We start from the raw sequence: 15,149 nt of genomic DNA on the forward strand, positions 1-15,149 counted from the left end.
TGTTCCTAGGGTGCAGATGACTGCCTTCTCGTTGTATCCTCACATGGCCAAAAGAGAGTGCGCTAGCTCTCTGGCCTCTTATAAGGCCACTAATCCCATTCATGAGGGTTCCACCCTCATGAGCAAATTACACCCCAAAGGCCCCATCTCCAAATACCATCACAATGAGGGTTAGAGTTCAATATATGAATTTGGGGGGACACAAGTATTCAGTCCATAACAGAGCACTTCGTCTGTAGATAAATTTGCATCAGATCACACCCCTGCCACCTCCCATAGTACTTATAAACCCTAGCCATATCAGCAGAAGGTGTCTTTCTGAATAAAGGTAAATCAACCCAGTTACTAGGAGAGCCACATGAGGAGGGCTTGGCCTCAGCATGAGTTCAGTCCCCTTGTGTACAGGGCACCGCACCGTGGCCTGCAGCTTGGGTCTGAGTCTTCCCCTTGGCCACTTAGAGCTGTGGGAAGGGAAGCAACTCGCCATGTGCAAAATGAGGCTAAAATGACTTCAGATGTCCCTTCCAGGTCTGAGAACCATGAAAGAAGCCATTTAGGTGAAGCTGCCAGAAGCTTTGGCAATTTAATGAGAAAACTGGATCTCATCTAATTCCTGGAATAGTCTGTAATACAAGGAAGTTCTGAGGGGATTTCAGAATTTGGTTCTTCAGCCAAACTCAACCCTCCTGCTGTCTCTTCAAACATCATCTCGGACGACATCGTTTCAGGGAAGGCAGTCCACTCGATAATTAAATGCAAACAAGTCCTGGGGTGAAGACAAACACCCGCTCAGCTTTTGCAACCTGCCCTATTACAGTAATGAAGCCCTGGGGGCAGCAGACGCCTCACATCCAGCTGGATTTTCTATCACGGCGACAATGTCCAGCCAATAGCTGCTGGGACTGGCTGCTCAGAATGCAGGTGGGACCGAATCTGCGTGCTTGCTGAAGAGCTTTTAATGGTTTCCCCTTTGTTTGTATTCCCCTCCCTGGCCTGGCCTGGACAGATCTGGAAGGCTGTGGACGAGGTCCTCTTAAGGACAGCGGCTCTGGGCTTTCCAGGCAACTGAAAGAAGTATTCTTGCCTCACATTCGACTGTGCCTCAGGAATAAGACTCCAGAGGAAATCAGGCTAATTTCTCTGCAACTCCTGTGATTGCTGGGCAGTGAGAAATCCTGCTTAGGGCAGAAAAGCCATTTAAAGAGGGTCATCAGAAATGGAAATATAAAAAGGCACACCTGAAACTTACATAACATTATAAGTCAGTATGACCTCAATAAAATAATTTTTTAAAATAAAAATAAACAGGGCCGTCAGTTACAATGCTCCTTGCTGCTCTGGACACCTCACCTCGCATTCAGAATCACCTGTTTCGGAGGGACCAGAAGGAAATTCTTCTTTTACTTGTGTGGGAGCGGGGAGGAGGAGAGGAGAAAGGCAGAGCTGTTATGAAGGATGCGCTCAGGGCAACGCCGAGTGGGGCTGAGAAGCCGCGCAGGGTGCAGCCCGACTGATGGCCACCTTGCAAATCCTCCAGCACCGCTTCATCTGAAGTCACAAGCCATTCTGGCTCAGTGAAGACGTGAGGAAGGTGGCTTCTAAACTACCGTGAAAGCGCTTGCAATTTTGAGCAGCAAATTTAACAAATAATAAAATAAAAGGAAATGAGGCCTGAATATTTTGTATAACTCTGGAATTTGGATAAGGCAGCCGCACCGGGCGGATGCTCACACACCGACTTTGATCCAGGGGCCAAACGCCGAGGAAATGGGACTCAGGAATCACTCCAAACACCTCGCGTGAAACCTGAGAGCCCTGCACACCGCTAGCACCACTGATTACCCTTCAGTCTGGAAGGGAGGCTGTGGGAGGCTGTGGGAGCTGAGTGGAAAAGGAGGATAAGACCCAGTGAGCCAGGGAGGAACTCGTCTGAAAACCCAGCGCAGGACTTGCCTGCTCTAGAACCAGACGGGAGATACCCAGGCCTCCCTGCAGACATCCTGGGGGGAGGCACCCCCTCTTTCTGTTCTGTGAGAAAGGCTGACGCCTGTATTTGAACCCAACTGCCCTAATCCCAACTAGAACAAAAGCATACTCCCCTCTCCCCGTGGGATTTCTAAACAGTTATGACATTTCCAGAAATCCTCTCTCTGCTGTACCCTCCTTATACAGCTGGCCCACGTGATGCCTGTGCTGTGCCTACTGGGTTGAACGCCCAGGCAAAGGATGCGGGCAAGAGCGCAGCTGCCAGCGCTGTCCGCTGGCAGGCTACCTGCCTGCTCACGTCTGGCCTGCGTTCACACTGCGTCTCCCCGCACTGAACCAGGCAGCCCATTCTTCATACAGATCACAGACAAAGATTTCCCCTCTTCACACATCTGGATAATGGCTTTCCTTACTTCCTGTTCTGGGATTGAGAGAATTCTTTTCAGTTTGAATTGTGTCGACTCCAGTTATGAGAACATTTCCCCCAGAACAACTCTCCCCTCCCTAGCCCTCCTCTCCCCAGCCCTCCCAGACTCGTCCACCCTCTGCCCATCAGCTGTGATTCTCAGGGATCAGATTTGGTCCATGTTCCACGCTGGACACCAGGTGAACATATCTCCAGGCACACGTCAATGGGACATCCTTCTGACGTCCACTGCCCTGAACTCACATTTGCAGTGTCATGTTCTAGTGGAAACATCCAGAGTCCCTGGATCTAGCTTTTGACAGGTGTCTTCACCAGTGGATACCAAGCTTCACATGTGACCTGCCTGGGGCCATGGATCCCACCTGTTACTTCAGGGCACACGGCGGCATCCCGCCTGCCCTCTGTCCGCGTAGGATGGAGCATGGAATAAAGTCCCTGCTCTGCTCATGCTTCAACACTCCTCGGAGCCACATCAGCCAGGTAGTGCTTCCAAACGGTGGCATGGTTCCTGGGGGCCATGGGCGTCTGTGTGGGCCTGAGAACCCAGCTGTGCACCACACATTGTTGTGACCGAGTCCATTTATAACTAGCTGCATGTCTGCATGCACACGTGACTGCTATATCACCAAACATAGCTCCTTATCAGGACGTTCATATCTCTAAACCTCAGCCCTGCATTTCTCTTCATTTCTGAGTCCTCACGTACTCAGTACCTCGGCCCTCTATGGGGTACAACACTCCTGTGGGCCCCACCTGTCCCTCTACCCCTGCATCTCCCCTTCCACTTCCAGGCTTCCACTGGTCACATTTTTCCTACCACAGGTCACTTTATGCTCTGTTCTGAGCCCTCGTTGATGTCTCCCGGAAGGTAACAGATGAGGGACGATCGGACTAAGCCTACCCACAATGGCGACTCGCAGGGAGGCTGGGCTTTTCTTCACCTGCCTCGCCAGCTGTGAGTGGTACTGGCTAGTGCGGTGTTAGGGAAGCGGCAAAGGGCATGGAATTCAGGGTGATGAAAGAGAGGTGAGCAAGAGCCAGGAGAGCAGGCCCATAGCCAGCACTGCTGTGGCTCAACCCTGAGGATGGCCCAGAGGGGCGGATGAGGGTGGGGACAAGAGATGGAAGCAAGAAGGCAGATGAGGCCAGAAAGCAACAATGAAACCCCTAAGATGTCACATGTGCAGTGGGAAACTCCTGGAGAGCCCTCCTAAGCTCTCTCTTACACAGGGCATGGTCTAACTGATCTAGGGTGAGGCTTGACCGCTCGCACTTTGAAATGCGTCAAGTGCTCCTCTTGTGCATCACTGCCAAGATGTCACCTACACCAGGTTCCCTGAAGACAGCATTTTTCAGAGGCCACAAGCTGAGCCAGCCGACCAGAAGAGAGGTGCATTCCAGAATGGAAAGAACCAAGAAAGAGCATATGGAAGTCGGGAAAAACCTCAGGAAGAGCAGGTGGGAGAAGGTTCCCCCCAAGTAGAGGCAGCGGGACCCCAGATACAGAATATGAGGCAGAGCTTTTGGGCCTGTCTGGAGCGCCTTTGCTACATTTACTTGGGGTAGAGAGGTCACATAGTTTGGAATGACTCTCAAGGTAGGCATCGATCTGGCTCAGGCTTATCCAACAGTCTCCTAAATCCAACGAAGGCAGAGATTCATTTTCTGTAAGGGAAAGCTGGTTATTTCTACACATAAAGATATGTCCTTTTTTTTCCTGAGTGGGTGGCTGAGCATGCGCCGAGCAGATTCCCTCCCCTCTCTCATCACCCCACCTAGAAGGCCGTCTGTTTAGACATTTCTCGGCAGCTCTCTATCTTAGCTGATTGAGAAGCATGCTGTGTATATGGCGTTGTGGGTTTCCCTGGGCCCTGAACGTTCAGTTGAGAGTTGGTTCTGCCCTCCCGGCCTCCAACTGCATGAGGGACGGCTCACGCCAATCAACTGCCTCCCCTGGGCCTAATCGCAGCATATTAGACCCATTTTCCCCCAAAGAAAAGGCATTCTAACCAGCTGTCACAGAACCATTTGCTTTCTCTATTTTATACTAAAACTTCCAAATCATAGCAAACAATGTATTCCAAAATTCCAATGGCTGGATTATACCTAGTCATTTTAATATTATACTTAAGTCACAACCGAGCCTCTCCTTCAGTGATAAGGGTGTCACTCGACTTTTTTCTTTTGCTTTGTCTCATGGGCAGTTAGCATGAATCTGAGCTCCTAACCTTATCAGGGGAGAGTCCTTCCCATGACTAATCATGGTTGAGCCTCAAAAGCAGGAGCTTGTCTGAGAGAAACAAATGCTTGCTTCTAGCTGTCCCTCTTTCTCTTTTAACCAAATATTGATAAACATCTTGGACACTGAGGTCCACCACAAGGCACCGTGTCCTGCTTTCCTGAGGAAGAAAACCTGGGCAGTGATGGCCCAGCTGGGCTGTTTCTCTCAAGGAAGGCCCCCTTCTTCATTGATTCAGCCAAAACCAGTAACAGTTGGCAACTATGGCCCTCTAGAGTAAAAGAGGTCCATCAGAGCCATCTTCTCACACTCAGGATTATCTCTTTCTCATGGTCACTGCAGGATGAAGACAGGCACAAAAGGACACAGGCTAAAAAGTCTCATTTTCAGTTGGGTTTCTCAAGCTCCCACGACAAGACAGGGAGGGAGCTGCCTTCCTATGCTCACACTACCACATTTCCATTCACTAGGTGAACCAAAAGTACCATGCAGCTGCCTACCAGGCAGTCTTTCATCGGCAAGAAGGCAACGAAGGTCATGGATGCTCATTAGAAAACCTCAAAGCCATTGTCAGCACAGCTGCTGTGTGAACCCAACTCACCCTCTTGGCAGGAACAAGAGAACAGCCCTTCTCAGGTTCTCACCCATGGCCCCCACCAGGAATTGCAAATCCTTCAGTCCTTATCTAAAGCCAGGGCTGGAGCATTTTCTACCTTTTGTTTTTTGGGTTTTTTTTTTTTTTTGGTAAGGAGGAAGATTGGCCCTGAGCTAATATCTGTTGCCAATACTCCTCTTCTTGCTTGAAGAAGATTGTCCCTGAGCTAACATCTATGCTAGTCTTCCTCTATTTTGTATGTGGGACGCCACCACAGCATGGCTTCATGAGCCATGAAAATAGGTCTGTGCCTGGGATCCAAACGTGTGAATCCCGGGCCACCGAAGCAGAGCATGCAAACTTAACAGCTACACCACCAGGTCAGCCCCAACAGCCCGACTTCTTTATCAGGATCTTCATCAGAAAGCTGTCAATCTCCTCTACAAGACTTGAATTTCCTAGGGAAATCACCCTTGATGACACATTTCTTTCTTCTGCCAGCTAGCAGCAGCTGTACTATGCCATTTATCGTCCTTTCCGCCTTGGCTGGCAGCAAACTGAAGGTACTTGGTTTTTCTGGATGTATAACAAGCTCTCTTCTTTATTACCTATTTCTTATAACTTCAGTCCTTATTTTAATGGCCCTGTTTCATGGGTATATTATCATATAAGTGATCCCAAATCATTTTAGGTAGAGACTAGAAAATTTTTAAAAAGTAATACTAGTGTCCTAATCTATAAAGTAAATCCTAATTAATACCTCCCTCACAGGACTGATTCAATAGCATAATGAATGCACAGCATCTAACAAAATAGATGCTCAATAAATGAGAGATCTGATTCGACTTTAAACATCATTCATACATTATTCATTCACGTTCTAAGCAGCATTTACATTACTATGGAAAGAATGTTTTGTTTAATTTATAATTTAGAACCCATTTGATTGCAAATTGGATTGGAGTTAGTTTATAGTACCAAATAAATTATTTTTGAACCATAAATATTTAAAATAAAACCATGCATACAAAGAGACACTAGAAAGAGGGAGAAAAACACAATTCCAGGACTCAGATGAGTTGATTGCTGGAAATGAGCTTTAAATTTAGCTTTGTGTTTTCTGAGAGCCAAAACAGAAAGAAAATCATGTTAACTTACACAACTCTTACCGTCTGATAAATGGAATATGTAGCTCACATTGGAAAGTGAATTTTTCTCCTGACATTCGGATCTAAGAGTACCTACTCACGTTGACCCTTATATGAGGTATAAAAAGGGCCGCACCTACCCACGTGCCACGTGCAAAGCACAGCTGCACCCATCCTTCAGAAGAGATGTTTCACTTTATCAGTATTACATGGTTTGGGACCAGAAGGGTGAGCGCCCTGGGGACTTTCCATGGGTACACAGAAGGGTACGCTTTCCTTCTTGGAGAGCACGGGCAAGTCATTAGGTCCACTGAGAATACCATCCCATCCTACCTTAGTTCACACGTGCTTTAAGGAACATGGAGTTAACTTGTTCCACTCTATTCCAAAATATGGAACCGTTTCCAGGTTTCGCATCTGTGAAGCAGCCTGGCCAGGGGCCTCACTGAGAGTGCGGGTTGGTCTCAGCCTTTTCAAGGCCCCACACATGCTCCACACTCCCATGCTGCCCTGAGCCTAGGTGACCAGAGGGGTCCACACTTGGAAAGAATGTGGCTTCATCCTTGGGGAATCTGCTTCCCAAGCCTCGTGAATAATCAGAGACAACAGGCTTTCCTGGGAAAACTGTAACCACTCAGGTGGGGTAGGGACAAATGCTACAGGATTTATTGGCTTTGATTAACAACAAAGTGTTTGTTTTTGTAGGTAATTAGAGTTCAACAGCAAGCTATAGAGAGTCCTCCAAGAAGTTCTAAACAGCCTGTAGCTAAAGGCTACTGAAGTATGACCGAACCCAACCACTCATTTCCGCAGACCTCCCATCCTAAGACTCCAATGCTGGATCCAGCACAACTGCACAGATCATCAGGGAGAAAATGGCCCTCTGTGTTCTTAAGGTCCAAGATGAAAAAGCCTGTATGCAGCATGTGTGTGCTCACACGCAGGTGCAAAGAGCACTTTGGTATGCGCCCTGGCACTAAATGCTACCATGGGATATTGCAGTTCATAGAAATATTTCTATTCAAAGATCCACAACAGCCTGCACATTGGGAAATGCTTTGACAACTCTGCATTCCCACAACCATTAGATGGTTGATTCCGAGGTACTATGGCTGGCTGGGCGGGTCATGTGATACTGAGAAGATGTTTGCAAAAGTTGTGTTGATTTACGATGGACATTTTCTTTCAGCAACCACTCTCGGGTATAGTTTTTGGTGTTTTTTTTTTTTTTCACAAATAAGAGATATGAATACAAATTGGATTACAATTAATTTTTGAAATTTTCTAGTAGTGAAGGAAAAATGGTATAGGCAAAGTATTGTCATCAACATTCTAAAAATACTGCCAAGATGAAGTAACTGTACTTAGAGATAACTGCTCCTCTTACTTCCCTTGGCCTATAACATGTTATTCCCTCCTTAATCCCAGGAAATACACATAAGGTTATTTTCACGCACTGTACACATATCATGATATCCAACAGGTATAGATGAATCTACAAACAAACCCTCCTACAGGAGTGAAAAAATTAAAATGGGACCAAATAAACCAAACACAATAAAAAAATAAAGCCACAGATATGGCTAATACTAGAGGAAAACAATTGCTTTCGTAGTCTGTATACATTATACATCCTTTACTCTTGCAGAAACTTGAGTTCACATTTCGAGTTCCAGGCATCTTACTATGTAGGTCATTAGAAAACTTAAAAACTACATTTTTTTCCCCCCAAGTACTAGACTTCCATTAATTTTGTTCTACACAATCCAATATAAAATTTCCCATTGTTTTGCCTGCTCTGGCCTCCTCAATTTATTTATTTATTTTTTAAGTTCTTTTCTCCTTCACAGAAATACAAAATAGACATCTACTCCAAGAAAAAGAGTAAACCGTCAGGCCGCAGGTTTAGAGTCAGCTGGCTTTCTGCCGCCTGAGACTTCCTGCAGGTGATCTCAACCTTGGGCCAGCCACTCAACCCCTGTGACCTTGTGTTTCCTCATCTGAAAAACCAGGAGGTTGCCTGAGATTCTCTCGTTCTGCAGTTATTTCCTCCTCAACATAAGAACTTCCATGTGCAAAGGCAGTAGCTATTAATTCTTTAAAACTAAGACACTGACATTCTGCCCTTAGAAATTTGAACTTTGTTTGAAAGTGGCTGAAAAGAAAATAGGAAGTTAACAGTATGCAGACAGATCCCATCATTTGAACCACATATTCAGAGTGAATCAAATAGAGTGGATCATCCTGATCCAGGAAAGGAAATGCAATTAAAGAAGACAATCTGAGAAAAACCTCTTCCTTTTACAGGGTGTGATTTAAGAATAGACACGAACATCAAATTAACATTGCAACTCTCAGAGCCAGTCTATTCAGTGATCTCTCGGGTTCCCTGAAGGGCTGGGACCCTGGTTTGCTGGCCTAGGTCTGTATTGTGGAAGTAAAGGCACAGAACAGCAATGTTTTAGAACTTAGAGAGTTCAAATGCAAAAAGATCCAGAAAGGAATTTAAAGAGGGAGACTGATACTTACTTGTGGCCCAGCTCATGAGCGATGGTAAAGGCCAAATTGAGACCATTGTCTTCGGCAAGCACACATTTCCTCTTAGCACTGCACACACCTCCTAAGTAAGCAATTCCTGCAGCAGAGACACAAAACACATCCTCTTCAGAACACGGGAGGCCCTGACCTCTCTGGAAAGGTCCACATGGTCAACATCACGCACTATCAAGAGAGGGGAAACTGGGACGATGATGATCAGGGGCTGAATCCATCATTCCAGAGCTCATATGGGGGATTGGCTCGCATATGATGCTTTTGTATTTGCCTAATGATAATAGTACCCACCACAAACATCTGTCAAGGATTTACTACGCATCAGGCAACATGCTGAACAATTTACACATATTATCTAATTTAGTGCTCATCACCCAGGACAGCAGTAACAGAGAAACTGAGGCTCAGAGAGGAAAGGTAACTTTCCCAAAGTCACCTAGATTGGCACCTGGTGCTGGAATACTGTCCAACTTCTCAGCATTCGGGGCTGGGACAAGGTAAGGCGAGCAAGGCAAGACCCAATGTGCAGTTTAAGGACAGTGTCTCTCTCAGGAGCTGACCTTGCACTTGCATGCCGCAGAAAAGGAGGGAGTGCCTCCTTAAATTCTGCACCCTGGGCACCTCCTTCCCCTCACCCCAGTCCCAGCCCTGTCAGGGTCAATGCTCTCATGGTGTGAGCATGGCTTAGGGCTGGGGCTCACGCAGGGCAAGCCAGAGAAGGCTGTGCAGAATGTTCAGGAGAATGTTTCAGGAGCCCTGAAGAGAGCATGAGACAGACCCAGAGGGAGTCAGAGAATGTTGGAATAGGGAGGGCCAGGGAGTCATCAGTGAGGATGAGCCCCACAGACCAACTCATTCACCTCCGCACACACTTGATTAGGCCTCAGGACCTTCTCCAAGACTGGAAAACAGAACCAGTGCAGCAGGAAGAACGCAGATGCAGAGGAATGGTGTGGGCAAAGGGCTGAGTACAGAGGACGGAAAGCCGCCAGCCTCTGGAGATTGCAAGGAAGTTTCTCAGGGGAGAAACGCTATTCTGGTGGAGGGATGTGTGTAAACAACTCAGGGGCCTTAGATGAACCAGGCACGTCTGAGGAATGCTGGGCAGTCAGCCCTGCCCTGGCCACATCTCCAGGCTGACACTGCCCACGACAGCTCTATATGCTTCCTCTCAGCTTCTGCTATCTCTGCACCCAGGATGGACACGCTCGATGACACAGGCACCCCCAGGGCTTATCTCAACGAAAGTGGGAGTCCATGGACCCCCACCCCCACCCTCAGGGCTTGGAAGAGTACTCAAGTGAGGACTGGAAACAGCTGCACTCCCGTAGCCAGTGGCCTCTGACTCTTCCAATATGCCCTGTGAAATGAATGAGTGGGTGGTGGCACCGGGTGGCTGGCAGGTCACAAGGCAGAGAAGGCTCAGTATTCCCCTCACTGTGATGTCAAAAGGGGTGTGGGGCAGGCAGTGGCTCTGCTAGCCCGATGGCCAGGCAGGCACTGCCCAGCACTGCCTGGTGACAGGGCGAATGGAAGCTCTTTCAGCTGGACTCTGTCCACCAGCCCCGTGCCCTGGGAGGGGCTCCATGCACGGCACCTGTTCCACCATCAAGCTGCACGCAGCCTTGTTTGGAGGACCCTTTTCACTAACTGCACAAGGTGTCTAGGAGCTGACAGTGGCCTCGCAGGCACAAGAGTTGCAGAGGGAAGGAGATGGCAGAAGGTGGAGGAGAACAGGATGGGGGAACTAATTAATTAAAAAAGAACCTCCCTGCCTGCTCCCAGAGAGCTAAACCACCATCCTCTTTATTGGCATCAAATTCAAACTGGGGCGGACCTCAGCCACACACAGGGAGCTCCCTCCTTCCCAAACCCCTTCTCAGGGTGCAGAGGAAGCCCATAAGGAGCCAGGTCTGCGGGGAGACGCAGCTCCAGCGCTCGGCTCACATTCGGTACACCAAGCCAGGCATCGCACCACCTGTCTCTTTTTATTTGGAAACACGCAACATGCTTGGCCAAGGTTGAAGAATTATAAAAGAAAGAAAAAAAATGAAATCTTATTTGGCCTCAAGATGCTTTTTTTTTTTTTTGCACGTGGACATCATCATCCAGCCAGGCAGACTATTGGAAGGAAAAAAACAACAATCAGAAAGGACAGGATCCGGCTTCTCAGTGCCTTCAAGGTCATTATTCTGGTTTTGTTTAAAAAGGCTTTGTGGGTTGCTACAAGCAGTCGAGCAGTGAGTGAGTAGGTGGAATGCCTTTACACGGCGCTGACGGTATACACACGTAGCACACACACGTACAAACGCACACTCAGCAGTGCCCTCCCAGTCCAGGCCGCAGCCTCCCGGGTGGACAAATCAATTCTAAGACAATCAGCTGTGCACACTCCAGGGAAGCCGTCTGGAGGAGGGGAAGGGAGACGTCTCAGGCCAGCTGCGCTGAGCCTGCTGTCCTGAGAGCGCCTGCTGAACCAGCAGACTTTAAATGCCGCACAAACACATCGCTGGCCTCAGCATCACACAGCACCCGGAGCGGGCAGTCCTGAGTTTCCAGTCTAATTAGGTAACACCAAGGCTAGGGAAACAGTGAAGCAAAGAGCCTTCCAACAATCGCATTTTAATTTTTCCAAGGCACAGATAATTTTTTTTTAATTAGAAAACAAAGGATCAGTTTATTTATAATGCTCTCACACAAAGGTGGATTAAGGTCTAGTGCTTTTAAGGATTTATTCCAATCGTGAACAACCTGGTCATAAAACCGAGCAAGGCAAAATGCGTAAAAGAAAATGGCCTGTGATAACAAGCACAGGAGCCGCCATGTGTTTATGAGCAACGGTGTGGAAATGCTTAGAACTCACAAAACAAAGTCTGGAGAAAATTCCAGGTTGTTGTACAAGTAAGAGCTGCAGGGAATAAATGGTACTTAAGCATGAGCTTCAGCAGGAAACAAATCTCACAACTATCTGATGTTTCCTGGAAAGAAAGAGCAGTCTATGGAGGAGGGTGTGTGGAGACACGGAGACGCTCCCAGCACCTCAGGCTGCAAAGGCACCAACACAGAAAACCCCACCTGGCACCCGGCCCCACATCGGTGCTTGTCAAGAAATAAGCAAAAACCAATTTTCTCTATGTTGATTTCTTTTATTAAAAAATGAAGTCTGTAAACAAAATTCTCCTAACATCAGTGCTGAAGCTGTGGATGCAGAGGGACTTGCCTGCGTAACTGGAATTTCCTACACAGACAGCAAGGATTTCTCAGGCCCTAGAGTGGTACTTTCACTGGTTTCAGCCTTCGAAGATTTAAAATTCTCCACAAAAGAAATCACAGAACTTCCTTTTGGAATTTTACAAACATTAATTCCACATGTTTGTTCCTTGGAACAAAAGGGAAGCAGAACGGCAACTGGCATTTATTAGGCTCCTCTCTCTGAGCAAGCGCCGCTCTGCATGCATGACCCTCCCTTACCTGGCAGGTATTACTGGTCCCATTTTACAGACAGGGAAATGGAGGCTCGGTAGCCAGTTATGTGGCTGATGAGGGCCCAGACTCGGATACAAGTGCAAAGCTCTCTTCCTCCAACACCCGTGCTCCTCCAGGCAAACCCTGGGCCTACCTCACCAAAGCTTTGGTAACAAAAAGAGTGAACGATCTTTGAGGATTTAGAAGATTTTCATAAATCTTTAAAGTGCACTTATGCAGAAATGCGGGTGGGATAAAGATTTCATGTGCTTAAGTCTAAATGTTTTTAATCCTACAGATAAAAAGACTCGAGGGCTATACGCAATGCTATTGACAGTAGTTGTCTCTAGGACACGGTGAACTCCTTACAGATCTTTCTAATTTTCTTCTTTTTTTTTTTGGCCTTAAACCTAATACAATGAATATGTACTTGCTATGAAAATTAAAGTTACTGGTTATATTTATCCAAGGTGACATAGAGCAGAGGCAGAGACGAGAGACAAAAATAACCTCTCTGCATTTTGACTCTGAGTGTACCAGCCCTGCAGGCAGCAGATATGAAGGAAGTTCAAAGTCAACACATAATCGACTCGCTCCATCTCTACTGCACCCCTGGCACAGATTAGGGAAGCAAAACACACTTTTAAAAACCTGAAATGCTGAGGGTAGAAAGGAAGGGCTGTAAAGAGCTTTTCTGACACCTGGAGAAGTTTATCTAACTCATCCAAAAAAGAAGACTGCATTGCCCAGAGCCTCCTGACCCCTCTTCCCAGCCTTATCAGCTCAGTGTGGACACTCTGACTCCTTGCCTTTCTTTTCTTTTCCTTGATAGGAGCACAATTTTGGAGAGGAAATGGGTGAGGAGGTTTAATTATTTTCTTTTTCAGTAGAAAACTGCATGGCATAAGCACGTAATTCTTAAACTCGGAGTTGACCGGATGATCCTTTCTAGATTTAAGGAGTAAACAACACACAACTGTATAAACTCTGGTTTATCCAGCAAATTGTCACGTGTAAACAGTTTGCAGCTGTTGGCCCTGCTGCCCATTACTCAGACCTTCTCAAACTCTGCCTCAGAGAGAAACGGTCAAGATTTCTCCCTCGAGATTTCTCCCACAAACTGCTCAACGTACCAACACCATCATGGTTATCTCTGGGACACCACACTGCCAATCAGGAGAAGGCGATTTATGGCTATTCCCTCGGCAGTCATGTGGGTGAGACTGAGGTGCAGTTAAGGCCCAGGGGCAAGTCCCTGTGCTTTGTAAACTTCACTGAGCGGTTGGAGGTACGATTTGAATTTGTAAATAACATTTAGGAGCAAATGTCTTAGCGTCTAGGATGGGACAAATGAAAAATAACTACAGTAGATTCCTGTTATTTTTGGTTGTTAAGATTCTAAAAAATTGCTGTGAACACTGAATTCTCAAATATAGAAACTTTGCTCCCAGGAGATACAAGGTTTGGTTCCTGTGAGCCTCTGGCCACACTTTTGTCAACCAATACATAACTTAGTTTTATGTGTGTTTCTGTTTAAAAACACCTTATTCAAGGGGCTGGCCCGGTGGTGCAACAGTTGGGTTTGCACGCTCTGCTTCAGCAGCCTGAGGTTTGTGGGTTCGGATTCCGGGCACGGACCTATGCAACCTATGCACCACTTATCAAGCCATGTTGTGGCAGGCGTCCCACATATAAAGTAGAGGAAGATGGGCACAATATTAGCTCAGGGCCAGTCTTCCTCAGCAGCGAGAAGAGGATTGGCGGTAGGTGTTAGCTCAAGGCTAATCTTCCTCAAAAGAAAAAAGAACCCTCCTTATTTAATATATATTGTTGATTCGTTAACATTGAACTCACGGTCAACAGCACTACAACTCATGCTTGAAGGAGGCTCACCTAGTATCTTCTCCGTAAGGCACACTACAGCTTCCTATGCTTCAGAACACTAGACAGTACTTCGGCACTATCCTTGGAGGCCATTCAAAACAGCAGAATCACCAACAAAAAGCATAAAAATTCGAAAAATGTGCCACCAGATAGACCTTGAAAAGGACACTGTTGACAGTTCAAGAGCTGGAACAAGAAGGAAAGCGTTCCCTTGTTTGACCTTGCCGGGGAATGTGCCTGTTGAGTGACTCAAGTATTTTGCAGCTCTCCATGTGTCTGCAAATGACCAAAAGAGCTCTGCCAGCATTGACTCTGGAGTTACAAATCAGTTTCAGTGAGTAGGCGAATTCACAAATGAAGAATCCATGAATGAGGAAAATCAACTGCATTCTAAGAAAATCACGTCCTATTATCAGGCACAATGAAGTCTTTACCTATTGCAATAAGGAAATTCAGTTTCATTTAAGTGCTACTTACTTCCTAACTCTGTACTAGCTAAATTATTTAACTACCTCAGGTCCATTCTCCTCTGCGATTTTGCTTCCGCATTCTCTCGGAGGTCAGCAGTCCACAGGGCCACTGTTAAGTCACTGGTGCCCTGAAAGGTTCCACACAGAGTGGATGGAGCCCCATATATGCTGAAGCACAGATGCAGCTTCCAACAAACTGGGAAAGAATGTCAACAGCAAGGCTCTGGAACACTGGCAGGAGAGGTGGCCTGAGTGGCGTGGTCCCACTGCCTGGGACTGAGAAGCACTGCCTTCCAGATCTGGCCCTGCCTGTGGATTTCTGCCCCAGCTCAGTGCCCCTATCTTCCAAGAGCACGGCTGGATAACCCCTCCCAGCCCTAGC

General features: G+C 47.0%; 1 protein-coding gene across 5 annotated transcripts in view; it reads right to left on the reverse strand.

Moving 5' to 3' along the window:
- Positions 1-15,149, reverse strand: part of ADAMTS17 (ADAM metallopeptidase with thrombospondin type 1 motif 17) — a 339,534-nt gene that overhangs the window by 186,525 nt on the left and 137,860 nt on the right. For all 5 annotated transcript variants that reach the window (XM_070496410.1, XM_044762847.2, XM_070496403.1 and 2 more), the window contains exon 8: positions 8,925-9,030. In XM_070496410.1, the coding sequence (XP_070352511.1) occupies positions 8,925-9,030 (106 nt within the window). The remainder of the gene's footprint in view (positions 1-8,924; positions 9,031-15,149) is intronic.

Source organism: Equus asinus, chromosome 2, assembly GCF_041296235.1.
Source record: "Equus asinus isolate D_3611 breed Donkey chromosome 2, EquAss-T2T_v2, whole genome shotgun sequence".
NCBI classification, from domain to species: Eukaryota; Metazoa; Chordata; class Mammalia; order Perissodactyla; family Equidae; genus Equus; species Equus asinus.